General features: G+C 31.8%; 4 protein-coding genes and 1 non-coding gene across 8 annotated transcripts; 3 read left to right on the top strand and 2 right to left on the bottom strand.

Moving 5' to 3' along the window:
• Window positions 1-125: 125 nt before the first annotated feature.
• LOC126655990 (uncharacterized) lies at window positions 126-4,816 on the bottom strand. Of its 4 annotated transcripts, XR_007633135.2 has the most exons (8): window positions 4,339-4,816; window positions 3,425-3,565; window positions 3,199-3,312; window positions 2,940-3,113; window positions 2,437-2,552; window positions 2,124-2,205; window positions 1,029-1,939; window positions 126-357 (listed from the first exon to the last, which is right to left on the bottom strand). XR_007633135.2 is itself a non-coding variant. In XM_050350421.2 (6 exons), the coding sequence occupies exons 1-6, from the start codon at window positions 4,714-4,716 to the stop codon at window positions 2,118-2,120; spliced, it is 1,011 nt and encodes a 336-aa protein (XP_050206378.1). In that variant the 5' UTR covers window positions 4,717-4,816. The 4 variants fall into 4 exon arrangements, 2 of the variants coding, with proteins under 2 accessions (XP_050206378.1, XP_050206379.1); XM_050350421.2 differs by lacking the exons at window positions 126-357; window positions 1,029-1,939 and having other exon boundaries at window positions 2,118-2,205; XR_007633136.2 differs by lacking the exons at window positions 126-357; window positions 1,029-1,939 and having other exon boundaries at window positions 2,437-2,548.
• Window positions 4,817-5,941: 1,125 nt separating this feature from the next.
• Window positions 5,942-6,013, bottom strand: TRNAQ-CUG (transfer RNA glutamine (anticodon CUG)). The gene has a single exon. It is a non-coding gene; the product is annotated as a tRNA-Gln (tRNA).
• Window positions 6,014-10,680: 4,667 nt separating this feature from the next.
• LOC126657410 (indole-3-acetic acid-amido synthetase GH3.10) lies at window positions 10,681-14,530 on the top strand. Its single transcript, XM_050352086.2, has 4 exons — window positions 10,681-11,194; window positions 11,625-11,726; window positions 11,973-12,799; window positions 13,677-14,530. Exons 1-4 carry the CDS (start codon window positions 10,863-10,865, stop codon window positions 14,213-14,215), a joined length of 1,800 nt encoding a protein of 599 aa, XP_050208043.1. The 5' UTR covers window positions 10,681-10,862; the 3' UTR covers window positions 14,216-14,530.
• A 1,244-nt stretch (window positions 14,531-15,774) lies between these two features.
• LOC126657474 (uncharacterized) lies at window positions 15,775-17,108 on the top strand. Its single transcript, XM_050352168.2, has one exon. It carries the CDS (start codon window positions 15,902-15,904, stop codon window positions 16,979-16,981), a length of 1,080 nt encoding a protein of 359 aa, XP_050208125.1. The 5' UTR covers window positions 15,775-15,901; the 3' UTR covers window positions 16,982-17,108.
• A 3,022-nt stretch (window positions 17,109-20,130) lies between these two features.
• Window positions 20,131-24,045, top strand: LOC126654523 (uncharacterized). The gene is made up of 2 exons (XM_050348410.2): window positions 20,131-20,685; window positions 23,554-24,045. The coding sequence occupies exons 1-2, from the start codon at window positions 20,377-20,379 to the stop codon at window positions 23,716-23,718; spliced, it is 474 nt and encodes a 157-aa protein (XP_050204367.1). The 5' UTR covers window positions 20,131-20,376; the 3' UTR covers window positions 23,719-24,045.
• The last annotated feature ends 210 nt before the right edge of the window (window positions 24,046-24,255 follow it).

The following is a 24,255-nucleotide window of genomic DNA, read 5'->3' as shown; positions in this document are numbered from 1 at the left end:
CATAGAATGCTGCAAAAGTTTCCAGTAATTAACAGACTTCTCTAGAAAAAAAAACCTAATCGCGACAGATTGTAATAAAAAATTATATTTGTTTCTGTCGAAGTAAGACAATATGGAGTACAATGTAAACTACAACACCAGATACCAAATATATTCATTCACTAATTAGCGTACACGCAAAAGTTCATCTCTGAGAACAGAAAGAATACATACAAATTTTCTACTAAATACAAAACATGTTTTCTCATCCCGAACTAAAATATTTTTGAAACATTATCTGATTTCAATATAGCCAAAACATGCAAATGCTCCGAGTGAGAACTTCCAAACAGAAGAACTGCATTGTCTCACAACATCCTGCAGAATCAATAAGATATCTCCAGGTAAGTAAGCAAACTCTTCGAGCTATCAAAACTATTGTAACAAGAAGCAAGTCTAGAAATGCCAACAAATATTAAGTACAATGTTTAATTCAAAATTTCACTCAATCTTTTTCCATTAAGCAAGAAGAAAAGCAGATATTCGTAAAAAATTGTAACAGCCGAGCAGAGCAATGCTGATTTAAAGTCTCTAACATATTGTTATGAACTAAAAATTGAGATGTGATTAAATGGAAAAAGTTGTAAAATGAAATGCACATAACAGAGCTAGCTGCACACAACTACCCTAAACAACATCAGCAATCAGGTTCCCCTACATCGATCGAGCGACAATGAAAAAGAGTCATCTATCTTCCTCAAAGTTACACACTTCATTGGATCAAGGATCACAAAATCCTAATAATTCAAGAGCCTCCACATAATAATTCACAATAAATCTAAATCACAAGACTAAATCTTGGAAGTTTAAGAAATCCAACTACCACCCATTGTAACAAAGATATTAATTTGCATCCAATGCTAATAGCCATACACATTAAAAAAATGTAAATCACTAAAATAAAAATGAAAACTTAAGAATTCAGGTAAGTAAATTAATGACAACTACATCAAATGCAATGGAAAAAAGAAGTGGGTTTGGAGAATTACCTGGCAAAAACAATGTGAAGCTGAGAAAAAAAGGGAATTTAATAATTAAACACCAACAATCTTGAAGAGAATGAAGCACAGGAAAACAAGAAAGATGAAGATGAATAAGTAATCTATAAAAACAAACAACTTAGTGGACCCATGATTTCTTTTGCTTTGGCTTTTGATTTTGTCACTCTTTTGCTTTGGTTCTTCATCATCCATTGCTTCTAGTTTAGCCATTTTTTTAGCATAAAAATTGGAATTGATTTTTTTTTTTCAAATGTTATTTGTGAGGGATATCTAGGTTTTGGGAATAAGATTTTAAATTTGGGGATCTGAAAGTTTGATTTTAGATCGAGTCTGTTTTTTTTAATATTGTTATTTTATTGAATTAATATTAAAGAAATACTAACTTTGCCTAAAATTTAAAGAGTAAAGGATTAACTCAGCACTCAAATTTGTGTCTCCGAGTCAAATAAATCACTTTTAGTTTTTTTAGTTAATTAGATCTCAAAACTTTGTCTTAAAGTAGGTTAAGTCGCTTTTACCTTTTTTAGTTAATTAGATCCTGAAACTAATGTCTCGGTAACCTTCAAATCCGTATACCTTACTGAGTCGTTGGTTACTTGTTGGCTAAGATGGCGGGTTTATGTTGAAGAAGCTATATATGTATTTCTTTCGTGTTCAGTACATTTTATTAGTTTGCCTGATACAGGCAGGCGAAATATCTGACTGTAACAGACTACTAAGATACATATCAGTATAACAAAGTATTAATTCTCGCTTTGGCGATTCTTGCTGGTCGGTTGAGTATTCCCGGGGAAATATGTATGCCTTCAAGAAGCAGAAGGTTGACCGTGGTTGATCAATATTGGGATAATTGTCGCAAATCGTTCTGAGCAATTCATGATATTCCTATTCAGTTACTCCTGCAAAATGAAATCAAAATATGAGCAAATTGGGGTGATTATTTAAAGCATGCTCAAATGTACAGAATGGTTAATCATGTTTCCTCATCTGTTCTCTTCTCGCGGAGTTATAAGGAGACTAAGAATCAAGACAAGAAGTTTTCATAACACAAAAGGTCAGACCAGATAGGTTATACGGTTATACCTCAGTAGGATTGCTTGAAGAATTAAAGGTTGCATCTATTGCCGCCTCAGAAGTCCGAACTTCTGATTTCTCATTTGAGTAACTAAAGAAAACAGGGGGGAAAATATCATAGTCAATTCCAAGAACTTCTGATAACATCTTGAAACACAACGAAATGCAGGACAAGAAATATTAACAAAAATATTATTCAACAGTTGCTACATTCAAAAATAGAAAGGACGAGATGGATGCATTAAATAAAGGAAAAAATGGAAACCGCATGCTATCCTTTCAGGCATTGTGTGTGTGCAGGGTTAATAAATTGGACACTCACGTAGAAAGTATCGTAACCCAGATGAGCTCCACGCAATCTACCCAAAGGAGTCTTTGTTCTAGAGGGACAACGCCGTAAGTGATCAAATGAGCAAATGGCCAAAGCTTCCATCCTGCCTGCCACGTAAATCGATAAAATAATTTGCAATTAGATACTGAATGATAGAGTATATACATAGCAACAGCCTTTAGTTCGATTACTTCACCGTATAAATGGACCTCAAGACAACCTTAATGACATTTTAAGAACAATGACATTATAGAGTTTAATATGGCTATTGCTATCCTATATTCTCTTTATCTTCTACCTCAGCCACAATTTTTTGCAGATGAAAAACAGGAAAATCTACTTCAAAAAAAGAGTTTCATGTTTCGATCAAAGCCAGCAAATGCACGCATTTTGTCATAAAACAGACATTCATATGAATTGTACATAACAATGCAAAATAGTGAAATACCATAATTCATAAATTGAGCATGTAAGAATCAAAAAAGACTTCTTACGGTCAACATAGGCCAAAACGTAGCCGTCAGCTCACTAAAAACATTGGCCGGAGACTCAAAACGCAGAAAGCCTAACACCACAAAATAGATGCTGTTCCAAATTGCCGCCCACACTGTTTGATCAAAGGCAACTTTGGCAGGCACCACCCACCAATCTTCAAAAGGAAAAAGAGCCTGGAACTCAAGGTAAACAACTTTAGCCAACCATAAAAATAACAAATATAAGAAAAGCAAGCAATATGTGATTCATAATTATCACCTCGCAGAATTGGTAATAATAATGAGAAAGAGATCCATGAAGAGTAAATCCAACAAGGCCTGATCTAAACGTGCGTGTCCGGTCAAACTCAAAAATCGGTTTTCCTTCATAACACTGCACGTTCAAAAGTAAATGACTAGTGAAATATGCTTTACGAGCAGATAGTACTACCAAGACACTGATTGGCCGAAAAAATGAAATGACCAAAGAAGATAGACAAACTTACTTGTGCAATCCAATCCCCTATAGAGTAGACAATACCACTAATAGCCATTTTTGCTAAAACCGGGTTTGATTTGAGAGCTTGTTCATAAGCAATCCAATTGTGTTCAGGTACATACCTTAGTATCTCGTAAAGGGTCCATCCCTGAGAATTGGATTAACATGATTAGGGAAGATTTAAGCTATAACTAGAATAATTTGCTGATTGAAATAACGGAGACACAATTTTTAAATCTTAAACTAGTAATAGTTTATTGCTGATACAGAATTAAGCCAGTCCTTATTCATCCTAGTCCTTATTGTTTCTAGCATCTCATTTCTCTTTATAATTTCTTATTCATCCACAATACTAGGAGTAGTTTATAACTTGCTTCATATCAGAAAGACTTAATTGCTTAATTAATCACGAACTTTAGAGTTTTTGCAATTTTAACATGAATTTCCAATTTTGGCAATTCAATACATCATCATTTATTTGCAATTCGAAGCACCGAACAATTTTCCGTCATTTTTGTGGACACCGGAATAAATGTTGTTCCAGCGTCGACATCAGCATTTTTTAACAGAAAACTGTTCGGTGTTAAGAATTGCAAAAATTTGAAAGTTGATCTCCAATATTGCCAAAGTTCGTGTTAAAATTGCAAAACAAGCTAAAGTTGGTGAATTTTTAAAACAATTAAGCCTATCAAAAAAGCTCTAAGCTGCACGTATTGTTCATTGCTGATTGAAATTGCACGAAAATCATTTTCAATCCTAAAGTTCAGTTCTATCTTCAATAATAAAACCAATCCTGATACCTAATGAGACCATATAAAACTCAACAAAAACAAACAACTAAATACCCATATCTAAAACACAACCAAAAACACAGATTAACACATTAAGAACATAACTTGAAGAAAATTGATTGAAACTTACATGCCAATAATCATGATCAATAGTGAGCAGCTTACTAACAGCAACAGTCCCAAACCCCAAAACAATACTAGCATTAATTGCTCTAGTCATTAACTTATCTTTGTCATTACCATCGTCTTCTTTTTTCTCTTCAATTGAAGAAGAAGACACAAGACCCTCAATATCTTTAGGCCCATCAACTAATAAATTTTGGTTCTTTGAAGTTTTTTTATTTCTTATAGGAACCACTTCTCTGTCCTCTGTGATGGACCCAATTGCAAATTTCTTTCTGTTATTGGTCAAAATGGGTAATCTTTTTGATGATTTGGGTTGATAGAATTGTGTTTGTGTGATGGATTTAGAGAGTTTATGGGAAGAGATGGTGTTAAGGGTAGCCATAATTGAAGCTCAACTTGTAAAGATTTTGAAAGAAGATAGCTTTTTGATTAGTGTTGTTTTTCTTGGTGATCAATCAATATCAAAAATTGAACACTTTTTAATTAAACGTTTTCAAGTTCTACTCTTTAGTACTTAACTTCTTAACAAACCAATGAATTATAGTTCAAATGGTGTAGACATTTAGGGAGTAAACTGCTAGGTTGTGGGTTCGAAATCTCCCATAAGCACTCTCCCTCCCCAATTATATATAAAAAAAATCTTAATTAGATAAGATATTATCTAAAAAGGTTTAAATATTTTTAAATTATAATTTATTAAATATTCAAAAACAATTAAGGATATAAATAGAAATTAATTAGAAAAATTACGATATAGATCTTATTAAGATATCGTCTTGACTCTCTCAACAAAACATAAAATTATTATGTTTGTGTGAAAAATTTGATTTAACACTCTTTCAATTAGACCGGTAATCCGCTCAATCCGTTGAAATATAATGATTTTTTTACTATTATCTCCAATGAGATTTTAAAATACTATATCATAATACTACGGAAAATTCTAAAATTTTCAAAAACTTAAATGTAAAGTTCGAGCAATCATTAATAAAATTTAAAAAATATTAAAAAATGACATGCAAACTGAAAATAAAATCATGAAAAGAATTATTAGTACACAATGTAAACTCCATATCAAGATATTTATTAAGTTTAAGAAGAAAAATTGTAAAAATAAGTAATATTATGAGCTGAGATAGGTGATTTTCCAATTTTAAAAAATCTACAAGTAGTAATGGCTTCTAATTTCATTCTAAGAAAATTATCAATCTAAATTTGAGTAAACTAAATTTATTTTAATTCGACTAAAATAATGATAAAAAATTGATTTAAATGTAAAAAATTAGGAAATGTAATTTTTAAATTTTAATTAAATTTTACTATTGTTTAATTGAATCGGTTAAAAGTTTAAACTTTAAATAATATATGTAAGTTCATACATATTAATTTAATTACCATGTATAATTTATATCTAAATTTATATTAATCAAATCAAGTCAATTTAAGTAAATTTTATATGAATATTTGATTTTTATTTTATTTTTTATTTTTTATTTTTTTTGAAATATGATTTTTATTTTATTTAAATTTTACTAAATTAAATGCTCGTACAAGTACACCTACTTGTATCAGAAATAACAAAACAAAAAAAAAGAAAAAGAAAAAACAGGTCCTACCGAGATTTGAACTCGGGTTACTGGATTCAGAGTCCAATGTCCTGACCACTAGACCATAGGACCGTATTGGACTTTTGATCCATTTGACTAATTAAATAATTATAGTATGTCCTTCAAATTGACGTCATGAACTTTGTTCGGCACGGTTTGGCCCAACCCTTTTTTCACCAAGCCCAATTTTAATTTCAGAGCTTCGATTCACTCAGGTTCTTCACAGGGAAAGCTTCGTGGGGGGGAAGATTTCGAGCAGATCAAGGTAACCGACCCAATGATAACTTTCGGTTCCGGTTCCTGACATGGAAGGCGTAATTTGGTACGGTTTTGGTTTTAATTTTGAAAATCAAAGTTAACCAAATAATCAAATATTTAATTTCTTTTTTGCTTTTATCGGTTTTCACTAAACCAACTAAAGTTTTGAAAAATAAATCAACTCGATTCGGTTTTTTTAATAGTCAATTTGGTTTTGACTATAAAATATTTCTGGTGTGTTTCGATTTTAAATTTGAAAGAGTTCAGTTTAGACAATTTGGAAAATTTCACTTCAATTAAAACCGTATAGATCGAATGCTAACCCCCTAAAAAAGCAACTGAAATGTATTATTACCATAGCATCTTTAATAATAAGTGAGTACATAATTTTTATTTTTTAATGAATCTATCACATCGTCATCCGTTAACATAATTAATAATATTAAAATATATAATTAAATATATAAAAAAATAAAAAAAATTATATTATATCATCAAAAGTGATTAGAGCTAGATTGTTTGAGTGGTCCTATAGAATAGAAATCAATAAAGAATTGATTAATCTGTTTGGAATAGTCCCTTTAGTGATGTATCATATCATTATCTTTTAGTATAAATGTAGCCAATCAATCCTATTGCCAATTTGCATCGATGCGTTCTTTTCCAAATGACAAACTAGGGTAGGGGTCATACCCCCCACACACATAAATGGTGTTTTAAGAGTTTGTAATAGGTAGGGTTGTGCATTCGATTTTTTGGTTTGATATGGAAATGTACCGTTCAGATATTTCAAATTTTAGGATAAAATTTAATTCAGTTTAGATTGATTTTTGGTTTAACTAAAATAAAAAAAATCTTATTTTTAAATTTTTTTTAAGATAAAAATTAAAAAAATAAAAGATATTGAATGAAATCAAACTCAAGTCAAATTGTAATACATTATACAATTTAACATTTAAATATATATATATATATATATTGATTCTTTTCAATATTTTTCTAATTTATAAACGGAACCGACCTTTTCTGGTTCAATTTGGTTCGGTCTTTTAATTAAATCAGCTCGGTGCATACGCCTAGCTGTGGGGGCTAATAATGTAGTTTCAATTCTGTTTACACCTATGATCCAATTTTCTTGCTGTGTCGGAAAACAAAACATGAAAAAAAAAAATCTGATCACGAAAAAGATTAAGTGGCCATAAGATTTTATAGGTCAATTCATGTTGGAATTTGTGGGTCATTTCTTGTTGGCCATGAAGAAGAATTATAACTATAAGGAACTTGTTGAATCAAATCGAATAGTATAAGATCAGTAGGTATGAACAAAATCCATCAAGAATTTACATATTCTTTTTATTTGTATGCATTATTGATTGAAAACAAATTACATATAATCATGCATAATATCTTACTCGGATGCTTCAGTGGCGGAACCAAGATTCCGATGAAGGTGGCAGAATTTTATCGTTCGGATATTTATTCGTCTATTTAAAAAATAGGACATATGAATCTGTCGTTTATTTGTTTTCTCACTAAATAAAATGTTCAGTCCAATTTTTTTAAAAAATGAAGAAAAAACAAGAAAATAGACATATTAAAAAAAATAAAAATAAAGGCAAGATTTAATTTTATCCATTTATTTACTATTTTTTAAAATTGTATAGCAAAACATGGATAATTATGATGGATTTCAGGGGGGAGAAGGTCGGTCACTCATCCCCGATCCTTGAAGGCTTGTCCCTGCCTTTGTTTAGGTCTCTATATTTTTCATTCTGGTACCGACTCTTTATATTTTTATTTCTTATTTTAAAAAAAAAAAAACAATTTCTCAATATTATGTTTTTTCACCTTTAATTTTACAGACATTGAACTCTTATGTCACAAAAAATTTGTGGGAACAGGATAATTTTCTTGTTCTCTTGAATACTATGATTTTATTAAAAATTAAACCCTATGCTTTTATTTTTATTGATATTTAAGTCCCTAGAACTATTAAAAGTGTAGGAATCCAATACCAAAAATATGACAAATATAGGGACCCAATTTAATTTCTATGGTTGTGAGCAGAATATCCTTGAATGGCCCATCACCATCTTAGGGCTTGAAAAATATCAAAAGTTGATTTTTAATCCCATTTACTTTTATATTTGTATACATAATATGCATATAGTTACTAAGCTTAACCAAGCATATAATGTATACAAAAATAGAGTATAGAAAAATCTAAATTGAAACAGTCATATTACTATTAAGTTATAAATGTTGTTTATTTTATTAATTTTTGCTGCAATTATATATTTAATATTTTTTAAAAAAAGTCTATTATTACTCTGTTACTTTAATTTGTGAAGTAAAGATATATTTGTAAGAGCAAATGATTCTGAAACCCATCACATATGTCATAATTTATACTTTAATCTCTTAAGTTTGAAAATCAAACGATACGGTCTTTCATTTTTATTTCCTTTCAATAGTTTTGTTCCTCTGCCTATTTTAATTTGGTATTTGTCAACTGAGTTAAATGATTTAGGGATTATTAATTTTCAAATACAGGGGACGAAATTGTTGACTGAAATAAAAGTGGGAGATCACGTCGTTTTTTTTTTAAATTAATTTTTTTTTTAATTTAGTTATTTGACTCGGTTGAGTCGACTAATACAAAAAATGGATGAAAACACTAAACTGTTGGCGAGAACAAGCGAGGGGTCATATCATTTGATTTTCAAATAAAAGAAAGAACATGTGAATTATGAAATATGTAGAGGGTTTTATAATAATTTGCTCTATTTATTAACATATTAACTTTGAATACATTTGTATAAAATTAGTTTTATTATTTAAATAAATATTTAATTTTCTTTTAGCATGTATGTTTTGTTTAAATTGACATATAAAAGAGAACAACGAGAGTATTAATTAAAACACCATTTCACTATAAACATTAAATAAAATGAGTTTGTAATGATTCATTAAAAAAAGTATTTTAGTAAAATTAGTTATAATTAATAATTTTGATATTTTGATATTTTTATGGAAAGAGGACAATAGGAGTATTAATTTATCACTTTCAAAAAAAATTGGGACCGTTAAAAGATGGAATAATATGCCAAGCTGTCCGGTCCCCTTCTTATTTCTGCTCCATGTTTGTTTTTCTCTTTCTTTGAAATCAAGAATCCATCTTTCTAAAGATTCAGAATTTCATTTGCCAATTTTTTTTTTAAAAAAAATCTCATGTTTAAAATAAGGCTAATAATCACTCATAGACCTTAACCTTTGATCAATCTTACAGCAAACTCCTTAAGTTTTAAAAACGATCGGTAAACTCTTCAAGTTATGTGGCGGCGCTCATGGCCCTTCCGTCCAAAAGGCCGTTAACTCTGTCAAAATTGATGAGTTGTCATTCTAAAAAAAATTGGTGGCTCTACGTCACCAAAATTTTAAAAACTTAAAACATCCAAAATGTCCCCTAAAACTATTGAAATTTAATTAAAAAAATTTAAAATTAACTCACCTCCCCCCCCCCCCTCCCCCCGCCACCAATCATTTTCCGACTGCCCCCATATATCGCAGCCATCGTTTTCCGACCGCCAAAAAAAATGTTCAGACCTATTTTTCTCATGGAAGATCTAGCTATATTCTTTCCGTGAAACAACAGACCGACATATGTTCTTCTACTCTATTCTTCCATGAAAGAATTAATGGGTTGGAGAAGACCGCTTGAAGGTCTGTTCTTTCCAAAGAATAGATCTATTCTTCTACTGTGTTCTTCCATGGAAGAACGGCTTAGAGAAGACCATCGGATAAATATTTCGGCGATCGGTAGGAGGCGGTGGCTGGAAATGGTGGATGAGGGTTAGGAGTTAAGTGGTTAGGTTGGATTTGGTTGATTTTGGTGGGTTCGTTAGGGACGGGTTAGCGACAGAATATCCGTCGCTAATTTTTCCCTCCACCTTCCCGCCGAATTTGCGACGGGTTAGCGACGACATATCCACCTCTAATGATATTAGCGACAGATAGTGTGTTTTGTCGCAAACTTCGTCGCTAAGTACCGACATTAGCGACGGCTTTAGCGTCCGTCGCTAAAATCCGTCGCTAATTGCCTGTATTATAATAGTGTTGGTTGGTTAAATTTTTAATTGTTTTAATTAAATTTTTATAGTTTTAAAGGTATTTTAGGTGTTTGGTGATGTACAGATGATGTGACGCCGTCAATTTTTTTTTAGAATGACTCCTATCAATTTTGACAGAATTAACGGAATTTTTTAACAGAAGGGTCATGATGAGTGCCGCCACATAATTTAAGGGGTTTACTAATCGTTTTTGAAGCTCAGAGGGTTTACTGTAAGCACGCAAAAAATCAGGGTCCATTGGTGATTATTAGCCTTAAAATAATAGACAAACATATACTTTTTCAAATGATAAATTTGTAAAAACCATGTCCTGTGGTGTAGAAACAATCGTACCATTTGCAAGATGGAGCTTCTGAAATATTCGGGTCGACAGATATATTATTATCAGTTAATAATCTTGTTTGAGCTTTTTAATGAGACAACAGAACCATGTTTCACTATATATTTACGTGGCCTTCATTTCATGAATTGAAAATATATATTATCTCTATACACATGAAAAATTATTACTCCACCGGCTAATACTCACTTCTATGGAATCAAGACCGGAAACTGTAAGCAGAAACTGTAATAATGGAAGCTGTGACATTATTAGTTGGTTCGAAGAAGTATCGGAAAATGCGGGGCGAGTACAAACGGAGACTCTTGGCCGGATTCTTGAACAGAACTACGGTGTAGAATATCTAAAGAAATGGTTCGGAGATATAAAAATTCAAGAAATGGAAGCAAGTGAATTAGAATGTTTGTACACTTCTCTGGTTCCTCTTGCTTCTCATGCAGATTTAGATCCTTATATTCAAAGAATTGCAGATGGAGACATTACTCCTTTACTCACTCAACACCCTATAACTACTCTTTCTTTAAGGTAATTATCAATATGCTAGTTTTTTCTTTTGTAATTTGATACTAATTTTTCAAGAAACCGAGAATAAAATGTACCACGAGAAGATAAGATTTATTGTAGATCATGTGAACAGTAAAAATCGTAGGTAATCGATTAAAACATATTATTTGTTGAGAATATTTTAGGATTTTTTTTCACAATTGTCTATTTTTTTTATTTACCGAAACGTTCCGCAATGTTTTGTATGAGTTTCCGAAAGTTTCCGGTTTTCGAAATGGACATGCAACTTTGTCAAAGTTTCCGAGCTTTTTAATGGACACTACTAAATCTTTTTTTGTTTTGTTATGTTTCATAATCATGATGATGTTGTAAAATCGTACATATTTTTCTATAACTACTTCTGCTTTTTTCAAGATTCTGATAATGTTAGCTCATGGCTTCTGTTTTGTAGCTCCGGTACCACAGAAGGAAGACAGAAATTTGTTCCTTTCACTCACCACAGCTCTCAAACTACTCTTCAAATTTTTAGTTTAGCAGCTGCTTATAGATCAAGGTAATTAATTAATTTTAAACTCTATTAATTAATCTGTTTCTTAAGCTATTCTTTAAGGAAATTTATACAAAATAACTGTTGCGTCATGTCATTCGTGCAACAAACCAATAGTGGATTAGTCATGTGGAATATTATATAATAAAAAAATAAGTAATATGCTCGGTGACTTGTTGTAAATATGACATGATGCAAAGGTTTTTAAATTAAGTATATATCAGTCTTGAAATGTTTTTTTATGCATTGCAGAGTTTATCCAATAAAAGAAGGAGGGAAGATCCTAGAATTAATATACAGCAGCAAACAGTTAAAATCAAAAGGAGGATTAACACTCGGAACAGCAACAACTCATTATTACGCAAGTAAAGAGTTTAAGATGAAGCAAGAAAAAATCAAATCCTTTACATGTAGTCCACCGGAAGTAATATTTTCGGATGGCGATTACAAGCAAATCACATACTGTCATCTTCTACTCGGCCTCTATTTCTCCGAAGAAGTCGAGTTCATAACCTCAACTTTCGCGTACAGCATTGTCCAAGCGTTCACATCATTCGAAGATTACTGGAAAGAGATTTGTAACGACATTAAAGAAGCAACTTTAAGTTCAAGAATTACTTCTCCGAATTTACGGAAAGCCGTCTTGGATATAATTACATGTACGAATCGATGTTTAGCTTCAAGAATCGAAGAAAACTGCAAGAATCTCGAGAGTGAAGATTGGTTTGGTTTGATTCGAAAGCTGTGGCCTAATGCGAAGTATGTGTACTCAATTATGACCGGTTCGATGCAGCCATACTTGAAAAAACTAAGGCATTATGGTTCCGGGTTACCGTTAGTGAGCGCTGACTATGGATCGACGGAGAGTTGGATTGGAGTTAATGTGGATCCTTGTTTGGCTCCGGAGAATGTTACTTTTGCAGTGATACCAACTTTTTCTTACTTTGAATTTATTCCACTTTACAGACAAAATAAAGATTGTAGTTACGCCATTGATGATTTTGTTGAAGATGAGGCGGTTCCACTTGCTAAGGTCAAGGTTGGTCAGGAGTATGAGATTGTTGTCACTACTTTTACAGGTAAATTGTTCTTTGCTTTTCTTTATCTATTTCTTTTTTCACCTCAAAATTCCCATCATGGCAGTTCATTTCTAGTAAAGAATTTGACTTATTTTCACAATTTAGCCCATAATTCTCTTAGATAAGTCAAATTGCACTCACATGTTTTTGGAATGTGTGAAAAGTATGGGTGTGCAATATTCGGTTAATAACCGAATTAACTCACCGAATCAGATGAAATTTTATTTTAGTTTGATTTTTGGTCAATTTCATTTAATTTAGTTATAATTATTAATTTTTATTTTTTGAAAATTTTAATTAATTTGTTTCGGTTCGGCTTTCGGTCTGGATTTCCAAATGAACCGAACCGCACGAATTAACAAATTATACATATATACAATGTTATTTTTGTAACTTCTTAGAAATTTAAGTTATTTGTGTAATTTTACATATGATTTAATTATTAATTTGCTCCCAATATCTGGATGTAATGAGCAATCAACATCAAATTTTTCAATAATTATTCTGGTTATTCTGTTTACTGTAATAACCGACTGAACCAAAAGTTAATTTGATTTGGTCACAATTTTCTTTATATAAATGGTTCGTTTATGAAAAATTAAAAAAAAAACATCGATTTTGCTTAATATGATTCGATATGACGACTACAAACCTAGTGTGAAAAATAATTGTTAAGATAGTTTGTGTTTAATATCTTTTAAAAATTTCAATATCTTTCTATTTAATAGTTTTAATAGTTTTTCAGGCACTCAATAAAAACATCGATTTGTGTAATTGAACTTATTTTGGAGAGTTATAAATTAAATTATCAAAATCACTCAATTTGACTCATACAATAATGTATGAAATAACCAATATTATTTTTGCTTGTTTACAGGATTGTATAGATACAGACTAGGTGATGTAGTAGAAGTGGCCGGTTTCCACAAAAATACCCCAAAATTAAACTTCATATGCAGAAGAAAGCTAATTCTAACAGTAAACATTGACAAAAACACAGAAAAAGACCTTCAACTAGTAGTAGAAAAAGGGTCTCAGCTACTCAGCAAGAACACCAAAGCAGAGCTCATAGATTTCACCAGCCATGCAAATGTACTGAGTCAACCCGGTCACTACATAATTTACTGGGAAATCAAAGGAGAAGTTGTAGAAGAAGTTCTTGAAGAATGCTGCACAGAAATGGACGAATCGTTCGTCGATCATGGCTATGTTGTTTCGAGAAAAGCTCATTCAATCGGACCGCTCGAGCTTTGTATTGTGGAGAAGGGAACTTTCAAGAAAATATTGGACCATTTTATCGGAAATGGAGCTGCATTGAGCCAGTTTAAGACTCCTAGATGCACTAGTAATCAGTTTCTTTTGAGAATTCTTGATGTGTCTACTATTAGAAGGTTTCATAGTACTGCTTATGCCTAATAATTACATGCATAATTTACTAGCGGGGTTGGGATAGAGCGGCTAGAGCTCATTTACTTTTAGCTAAAGTCTCGTTTTCGAGCTCCTAATATGAAGCGGTTTGGAAAAATGTATCGCTCTAACGAGTACTATTCAGTTCGGTCCGAATTAATCATAATAGTGGCTCCCGATACTCTCGATCGAGCTCAGCGTACTCATTCAATTTTAGGTTTAAAAGAAAATTTTACACCTCAACTTTATCCTTGTAAACAATTAATAAGAGAGTAATTTTTATTTCTCTTGCATGTGACAACAAATTTAGCTTTTTCTTACTCATTCCTTTCATTTGTTTTAGATTGGTACAACAAAGTTATTCATGATTAAATTCAATTTATTGCCTTTTTAACCCATAAGCCCGTGAAGATTAATTTAAGCTAATTGAGACTCTTTCAACTTGCATCGTTCAATGGTGTAGATTTACTGATATTCAAGTGAATTTGAGAGGACTTTAATTAATCCGAAAAATTTACATATGTAATGTTTGAATTTTTTAAAATTACTTTTCAATTTTTAACTTTAATTTTTTAATGAGTATTTTAACTAAGATATAGCAAACAAATATTTTAGCTGTTTTTATGTCACTGGATTACTAAAAATATAAAAATATCTTATATCGGCTTAATTTATTTGTCATATTAATAAACAAATAATTAAATATGTATAATAAAAAAATTGAAGTTATTTTCCTATTAGTTGTTCGGTTGTTTGATGATTGAAAAATGACTGAAAGTATTTGTTTGATATATGTTTTTAATAGAATAAAAATTTAAAAATTGAATTAGCAAATTATCAAATTGAAAAATATATTGAATTGGGGTATTTATAAAATCCAGAAATTGTATCTGCCTAATTTAAGAATTTATAGACTTCAAAATCTTTAGTCAAAAATTAATTACAAAATTGTCAAACATAGCTTCAGAGGAAACAATGAATCTGGCAAGAAAGTCCAGATATTTAAGAGTCTAAATCTGATAATTTAATGAAGAGTCGGTTTATGCATAAAAATTGTAAAAGGAGATGGCAGTGTCTTGCAGAATTCTGCTGCTCTCAGTAATGTAAATGGTCCCATATATTTTATCCCCACGAATATTCTTCGAAAACCTAAATGAATATAAATAATAATTTAAATTATTTATAGTAGCTACAATCTGTAAATTACAATTTTTTAATTTTTTCTAATCATTTTTTTAGAATTTCAATTATTAGTTGTCAGTTATAGAGGCCTGATTCGACCCACAATTTCTCGATGAACTTAGAGATGCACATTAGTTATAGTTGCAGATAATGTAAAGAATAAATTCATTTCGCTAATTAATTTAAGGTACTAAACATAAGATAAACATAACAAAAGAAAAGTGCAAGTTAATTAATTAACGTAATAGAACGAATCTAGAAATTTAACAAGATTTGTTTCCATTAACCACCTCTCACTGTACTTAATTTCCAATGTTAATTACTTGTCATCATCAAAACACTCTGATTCAGACCAAACAACAAGAAACTTCTTAGATTTCTTCAATCTTTAACTTCATAATGTTCGATACTAACAACTCACATTCCCTAGTTTTCTCCAAATTTTAATCTCTATAATATCCTATTAACTCCAATCTTGCAATTTCCCCCAAATTCTTCAAGATTTGCTCTATTATGGGTTCTCTTTCTCCTCAGCAAGAACAGAATCATTGCATTTACGCGTCGTTTTGCCGTAGAGACACCAATTATACGTCGAACTGGTTAGAGTGTTACGATTCTTCAATTAATGCATGGCACCATGTCGGTAAAATTCCCGGTCTGATTCATAATCATGTGCTCAAAGATTTTTCCATGGTCACAATTGCTGACTCAGTTTACGTAATCGGTGGCAGACTTTGCCGTAAGTTGCCAGCTGGTGGTAGTGTTCAAGATGAAGTGGACGTTGAAGTACAATCATCGGTACTATGTTATAATACACGTGGCAATGAATGGTCAAAATGCGCATCGTTAGGTATTCCGAGGTTCGATTTTGCTTGTACAGTGAGTGGCGATAAAATCTATGTGGCGGGTGGGAAGAGTGAGCTTGATTGTCCGCGTGGAATTTCGTCCGCTGAGGTGTATGATCCCACCCTTGATGAGTGGAAGCCGCTGCCTGATATGAGTACATTTAGGTACAAATGTGTCGGAGTGACATGGCAAGGGAAAATTCATGTGGTAGGAGGTTTTGCTTGGGGAGGTGAGTCCAACAGGGAAGCGCCGTGGCACACACTAGAAAGAAGTTCTGCTGAGGTGTACGATTCGGAGCGGGACAAGTGGGATGTTATGTTAGGGATGTGGAAACTAGATGTGCCACCTAATCAAATAGTGGCAGTGAATGGAACTTTATTCAGCTCTGGTGATTGCTTAAATGCTTGGAAAGGTCATATTGAATTATATGATAAGAAACTGAATATGTGGAATGAAGTGGACGGTTCACATTTGCAAACACTATCATCCCCTATTTCCACGTCAGATGCCACAGAGGCGGATTGGCCACCCGTGCGAAGGCTATACCTTACCATGGCACCCATCGGGACACACTTGTACTTCTTGGCAGGGTATAGAATGCCAGGTGAGATCTCGAGAACGAGTTCCGCAGTCCACGTGTTTGACACATCAGCAAATGAATACGGGTGGAGGAGCTTTGAGCCCATGGAAGAGGAAGGAGAAAAAGAGCTTTGTAGCCACTGTTGTGTTGTTAGACAAACCTTGTAGCCGCATACAACTTTGCTTATGATAATTCATTTTGAAATGTCATAGTTTTCTTGTTTTTATTCGTTGCATTTGTAATATATAATTTTGTTTTCTTTACATTGTACACTGGGTTTAATGATATTGAGCATCTCTTGTCAAAATACTACCTAGTTTAAATTTAACCTGACTATTAAAATATTGTTAAATTAAAATAAAATTTAATTTTAAAATTTAAAGTTTGAAATTCGATTTGAATTCCATTGAGTTTTAGTTTAAAAGTTCAAACTCTAATTTGATAATATTTGAGACGCAATGTTAACTCGACTACCTTCAATTATCTGTATTAATATTTACAAATCAAATTTAATATTAAGTATATTATAAGTAAAAGTAAATTAATCAAAATTCAATTGGACTAACGAATTTATCGAGTTATGTATCTTGATTTTTAAATAATTTAAATTTTGATTTGATATTTAACTCCAAAATTTCAAACTCGATTTGATTAACATGAGATCGATTTGAAATATTTTTTAAATCGATCTCGAATAATTCAATATTGGCTCGACTCAGTTATACGTCACTATTTGTGCATATGAAATTAGTCACTAATTGGGCAATTGTACATGACAAGCACATAACACCTAGACATGTTCGTGGGTCTCAGTATTCGTCAAGCTACCTAGGCCCGTACGCTTTGAGTAAGATTCGGACAATGATTTTAATTCTAAATTTGCCCGAACTCGAAAAAAAATTCTTATTTTATGAGCGAGTTTGAACTTTGAATATTATAAATATTAATATAAACGGCTCAAGTCTGGCCCCAAACCACAAAAATAGTATATAGGCCGGACTTGGTTAGTATATTTGAAATCGGAACCGGACTCGGGCCAAATTCAAACTCACCTTTAAACAAGTCAAGCTCGATCAAGTCCGGCTCAAGCCTGTCCAAACCGGCCCATTAACATTTCGAATAACAACTAGCTAATTTTCATATCCGAGTATGATAATTCCACAATCCAATAAGAAAAATTTCCGTTTTCAAATCAGCTTAAACAATTAAAAAAGGTATGTGGTCCCACCAAGTGGGGCTATGTTATCAATTCAATGAAAAAGAAAAAAGTGGACCCAGGGAGTTTGGGTTTAAAAAGCCCAAACCCATCAAAAGAAGAGAAAGGATGTCAGGCAGGCGAAAAGGGTAGTTTCACGTGAGAGAGCCCAAGCACTTGCACGGGCCACCTATGACCCGACCCCACTTCATTATTTCTCACGTTGACTGTTATAGAAATTGACGGTCCTGATTATATCACTTTATGATTAAAACTTTGTTTCCATCTCATCAGGCCATTTACAACTTACACGTGTAATTTCATTTTGTGGGAGCCACAGCTCCGAGATCTGGGACACGGGAGGCACGTGATGGCGTATTATCGTCTGCAGTCACTGTCACCACTGCACATAATCTTTGCTTAATTTCGTCCGTACACGTGGTTCTATTTTGTTTATTGTTAAAGAATATTTTGAGAAGAACTAATAATATAGAAAATAAATTATTATTATTATTCCATCTATTATTATACAAATCTAACAAACTAAATTAATCTTTATGAGATTCTAGGATAAGTTTATGGAATGTTCCTTGAGACAGAAGGCAGAATATAAATTAGCTACGCTTCCAACTAAAATTAAAAATGGACTGACCAACTAAACTACTCCAGAATCTAGATAGAGTAAGATTGATTAAGAATACAAAATTTTTCTTATAAATGATTAAGAGTACATAATTAATCCCTCAAATATGTGATTTTTTTTGCCAAATGTATTAAAAAGGCCAAACCTTTCACAAAAATTTTATAAAAATTATGATCTTTCAATTTTATCGATTTTGGCCAAAAATAAATTATTTGGTTTCAATTGTGACCAACTCTCAATTTGATTTCAATTTGCCTATGTGGCGCCTATGTGACGCCTATATGGCATGCCAAATATTGAAAGGTCAGAACTTTTGTGAAACCAAATAATCCATTTTTGGCCAAAATCGACAAAATTGAAAGATCAGGACTTTTGTGAAACCAAATAATCAGTTTTTGGCCAAAATCGACAAAATTGAAAGGTCAGAACTTTTGTGAAACTTTTATGAAAGATTTGGCCTTTTTACAATATTTGGCCATTTTTTTTATGGAGAACAACTAATTTAAGTCTAAAACTTTAGTCTTTAATATTCAACAATTAAAACCTTCCTTAGGTTAGCTAATTTTATTCTTTTTTATAATGTAGCTAAATAACGTTGACGTGATTTTAACAGTAAAAAGTGCTAATTAGAAAGATTTTGAGATCCATTAATATATGTATTTTCCTTATTATTTGGATTTCTCCCTTCCTTTCCCTAATCACTTTTTCAACTGAATATTATATTATTTCTGCAATGTAAATTTGCAGAAGTATTAGAATATTCATTTGTCACAAAAAAAACTATAGTTTTATCAGAGTAATTGATTTTTGGAGTTGCTAAATTTTCACTTTATTTTATGTTAATAATCACATTTTTCGTTGTTATATTTTAATATTATTTAAGCATGAAGTATTTAAACAAAAGAAAAATACATGGTAATGAACTCATAAATACATTCGTAAAAAGTTCCTTTTTAACGACTTTACTTGAAAAATTGTCATGTACTAGCAAAAATTGATTGCCGTGTGATAAAAATTAATTATCATGTATATAATCATGTTAAAATCAAATTAAAATTTAATAATTAAAATAAAACTAATGACCAAAATAAAATAAGGCTTGAGTATGAATGGTTTTGTAATCATGTGTCAACTCTAACATTTTGCATGTAAAAAATGATTGATTATATTAAATCAGTAATTCTTTAAAACCTATTTGATGGAAGCTTAATATTATAAAGCTATATCTTTATTTTAAATAAAGGTACATTAAATGTTTTAGACCGATTCTAATTATAAGACGGTATCTTAAAGTTTTTTATATTTGATTAATTTTCATTGGAATCAGATAGATGTTTTGCTGAAAATAAAATTTTAGCTAGCTACATATATGAGTAAAATTTGAATCGACTCATTTAAGCTAATAAAACGCCTTACCAACTCGCATGCGTTTGGTAAATTTTAAGAGCTATATTTTAAATTATAGAAAGCACAGCTCTTCCTTATTCCACACTCATTCATCAGTCATCAGAAAAGCCTTGATTGATAAGAACTCACCTCTCTGTCTCTCTCTGCAATTTCTTTCTTCACTTAATTTTTTACTATCTTTCTAGGCTTTAGCTTCTTTTTTTAAGAACAGTGAAATTTCGTAGCCATGAGCAGTGACCAACAATAATTCTCATTTATGAAAGAAAGAAACAGACACAGTGTAGACATTGAAGTTAACATTTAAACATAGTATAATAATGGGCAGGGAAGAGAGCTGGAGCTCATCATTATCCTCATCATCGTCATCAGTGCAGTCTCCAATGGTGACACCGTTCTTGAATTTAGAAAGAGACGATCATTGGAGGCATTTTGATAACTCAGCTAATGCTGTTTCTTTTGGGTTCGTTGCTACTGCTATTCTTATCTCTATGTTTCTTGTTATGGCCATTTTTGAACGGTTTCTCCGCCCAAGATCATCTTCTTCCTCTTCCTCTGCTACTGCACATGCTACTGATCTTGAAGCACCTGCTGTTTTTCATTCCAAACTCCATTACCCATCTCCCAAGGTACCCTCTTTTTCTCTTCTCTGTTCTGTTTTCTTCTAGGTAGCACGAACACACGGGCGAAACGGTGTTATTTTAAGGTTTTTTTTGTGTAAAATATGAAGTTTTGTGTCCGAAGTCAAGTGTTTGACATGTTTTTGTACACGTTGATTGAATGAAGCGTTCGTGCTACCTAACTTTTTCATTTGCTGCTCAACAAAATTCAAAATTTAGCTGCATTTTGTGTTTTGATTTTCTAGGGTTCTTGACAATTCTTGTTTTTGTTTTCAAGAACAAAAGAAAGAAAAAAAGCAATTATTTTTGGTTTACTTAATTTCTTCATGTTCATGATTCTTTTTGGATGCCTACAAAATTCAATGAGCATGACTATGACTGTTCCTTCTGTTTGTAATGATAATATTTACTTTTTACTTTACAATTTTGACTGATCACTCTTGTAATTTGCAAGTTTCTGTACCAAATTGTAACAAACTAACAATTAACAAGCAGTCTCAACAAATCAAGAAAAAATTTCATCTTTATTTTCCTTTTTAACAAATTTTGTTTATCATAGCTTTTCTTTTTCTTTTTTGGGTCATACATGATACATTGTGTCTTTTGAGTCATTTTTCACTAGCTCATTAAAGTATTTTTGTCTTCAATCATGTATTTGCTATTAAGAATATAAGATCAATTGATGTCATTTAGATTTTGTGGGTTGTTAAATTTTGTTGCAGTCTGCATTATGTACTGTTAATAATGCATTCATGTGCATTATTACACCTTAATTTAATATTACGACGGCGCTTTACAGCAATCTGGTTTGATTAATTATAATACTTAAACACTAATTATTCTTATTTCAATTCATCTATGTGCAATTCAATCTTCAGTTTTACTCCATTGAAGTGCAAATCAAGCCTGTCTATAAAAGCTTTATGACCATACTATAGTATTCATAGTTGTTCAACTAAAGTTGTGTACATTCTCATGCTTGTCTGTGTGTTTTATAGCACAAATGTAAGACTCAAGTTTTAAATGTTGACTAATTTGAGGCAGAAGGGTCCAGTATATCTCACCAAGCATGTGATTTTTGTCCTTAGTGTCATAAACTCTATAATGAACAAATTATTGATTAATAGCTTCTTGGGATGATAATTAAATTGCTTAAACCATTATAAATCTCAATCTTATGACATTCTGAGATGAGAAGAATGGTTAGTGACTATCATAATATTTTCAATTTCAGAAAGTCCAAAAGATTTTTCATTGCCAATCTAACCCATGGTTTGTCCCATGCTATTAAATGCAACCAAACATGTCTAGGACACATATGGTCAAGTTTTTTATGCTTGTATTTATTTGTTTTTCTTCTTTGTTATGGTTTCAAGTTTGTGATTATTGAGACCAGCATGATCACCTGATATATGTGGGAAAAACAAAATAGTCCTTTGAAGTATGTAATGGTTTATGGACTTTTAAAATATGTTATTTAGGTGTATGAACTTTTATTTGTTTTAAACTACTAGTATCTTAATTTAAGAAAAAAATTATCTAACGAGTGTTTTTAGCTATTTTCCGATCATCGGTGTGCTAGAAAAAGAAATCGCATATTTACTTAAATTTTATTATGTGCAATTGATACATTTGCCTGTGTGGAATCAAAATGGTCAGTCATATTAGCAAATTTATTTTTTGCCTTGTTATTATAGTCCAGTGATCGAAAAATGACTAAAAATACTCGTTAGCTTTGAAGAATTTGTAATTCTAATTTTGAAAGAAATGTAAGTTCATGCATTGAAATAGCAGACTCATAAAAGTTAAAACACCATTGGTATATTTTTCCAGGTATATATGTAATAGAGTAAAGACCTTATAGTCTTATGTAATCCACTTGCTTGCCATTGTTCATTGTTTCCTAACTGCCATAGTTATGGCATGGCATACCAGCTCATCTCTTATATTTCAATAATATTAAATCATCATGGCATGGTTGATTAGCTAATTTTCTACCATGGTTGTGTTTTGTCGGTTTGTGGCAATGATGTCAAAGAATTTTGATGCTACATGTTCATGCAATAATGTGGTTGTTATAGACCAAGGAGTGCCCTTGATTTATGGGAGGAGGCCTGAAATCTGGGGACAGTGGTAGGTTCAATGGAGTGGGTAATATCAATGTTTACTAAGGAATTATTTCTTTTAAATTTTAACTCTCTACTCCACTACTTCATGTCTTATACTTGTATCCTACGGTTCATAAAGAAGAACCCTTTTGTCTCTTCTGTCATGGCACCTATTCTCAACTCCCAACTGCTTTCTTTTATGCAAGTATTGATTGTTAATATGCTTGGTTAATACTTAAGGAAATCTGAAACTAAATATTTATAGCATTTTCTTAGAAAAAATGTTGTTTCACCATTTGATTGGATATTGTCGTTTCGACGTTGATATGCAAGTCTTGGTTGTTGAATACGGACATTTTATTCTAATTAACATTTTTTGTGTCAGAAACTTCTTGTAAACTTGGCGTTTCAAAAGAATATTTCATTTTAAACACTGTTTCACCGTGTTCATGTCCAAATGTCTCGTTTTCTTGTATCTGTGTCCATGCGAGGTTGAATCCATTACTTGGGCGTTTCCATTGCATTAGAAACTTGATGTGTCTTACATTTCGACATTTTGCTTTTAATTTCAGGAATGCTTCTGAAACCTTTAAACTCCACATTTAGAACCTATTTTTATGAAAAATCCTGTTTCACCATATTCCGTTTCAACAATGCTCGTTTGTTCTGGTGCTGCATAGGTCTTTATTGTTAATTATGTGATCCTTGTTGCTTCATACAGTTCATTGCTTACTCATCTTGTTAATGAAATGTGGATTTGTTTGTACAGATGACAGTGTATGCAAAAGGAGTATCAGTGTTGATGCCAGGCGAGAACGTTCCTACTTTCCTTGCACACCCGGCTCCTGCACCTTGCCCTCCCGAGCCTATCATTAAGTCATTTCATCACCATAGTCCCTGCTTCAGTTTCACCAGGCCCTCAACTTCAAGCTAAAAACCTAACTCAAGACGCCAGATTAAGACCACTAACTACACCAACTGATTTTTCATTTCCCAAAAAACTCCCAATTTGTAGTCTGAGCACCACTAATTGGATTCAAGACAAGATGAACCCATTGCTGTCCTCAAGCACATATGTGATGTACATAACTAGGAAGCGTATTCATCGCTCGCCGGTTCTACATTTGTCTCAATTGGATTTCCTTTGGTATCTAATGCGATTGTCTCTTATGCAGAGATTATCAAGGGTTATTAGAATGTAAAATTTGAGAAATTTCAATTGAATTATGCATAGAGAATGTATGGGAATGAGATTATGCAATGCTTTTTCTTGAAAAACAATGCTCACTAAATGTTAACATTCAAAGAAAATGTAGTATCTGCACAAAGCTGCAGAAATAAAAGTATAAGAAGACAAAAGACCGGCGTGTGCACAATCCACAAGAAAAATGGAAACAAAAAAACAAGTCTCTGTCTCATCTCTCCCATCCCAAAAATCATAAAGAAAAATAAAGAAGATGCTCCATTTCGA

This window comes from Mercurialis annua, linkage group LG7 (genome assembly GCF_937616625.2).
Source record: "Mercurialis annua linkage group LG7, ddMerAnnu1.2, whole genome shotgun sequence".
NCBI lineage: Eukaryota > Viridiplantae > Streptophyta > Magnoliopsida > Malpighiales > Euphorbiaceae > Mercurialis > Mercurialis annua.
This window is presented reverse-complemented; position numbering and strand designations above follow the sequence as displayed.

Coding starts and splice junctions, on each gene's coding strand:
- LOC126654523 (XM_050348410.2), top strand. CDS start 20,377: ATGGGCAGGGAAGAGAGCTGGAGCTCATCATTATCCTCATCATCGTCA. Junction 20,686..23,553: donor TCCATTACCCATCTCCCAAG/GTACCCTCTTTT, acceptor TTGTTTGTACAG/ATGACAGTGTATGCAAAAGG.
- LOC126657410 (XM_050352086.2), top strand. CDS start 10,863: ATGGAATCAAGACCGGAAACTGTAAGCAGAAACTGTAATAATGGAAGC. Junction 11,727..11,972: donor GCAGCTGCTTATAGATCAAG/GTAATTAATTAA, acceptor TATGCATTGCAG/AGTTTATCCAATAAAAGAAG. Junction 12,800..13,676: donor TGTTGTCACTACTTTTACAG/GTAAATTGTTCT, acceptor GCTTGTTTACAG/GATTGTATAGATACAGACTA.
- LOC126657474 (XM_050352168.2), top strand. CDS start 15,902: ATGGGTTCTCTTTCTCCTCAGCAAGAACAGAATCATTGCATTTACGCG.
- LOC126655990 (XM_050350421.2), bottom strand. CDS start 4,716: ATGGCTACCCTTAACACCATCTCTTCCCATAAACTCTCTAAATCCATC. Junction 3,566..4,338: donor TTGATCATGATTATTGGCAT/GTAAGTTTCAAT, acceptor TCCAATTCTCAG/GGATGGACCCTTTACGAGAT. Junction 3,313..3,424: donor TAGGGGATTGGATTGCACAA/GTAAGTTTGTCT, acceptor TTGAACGTGCAG/TGTTATGAAGGAAAACCGAT.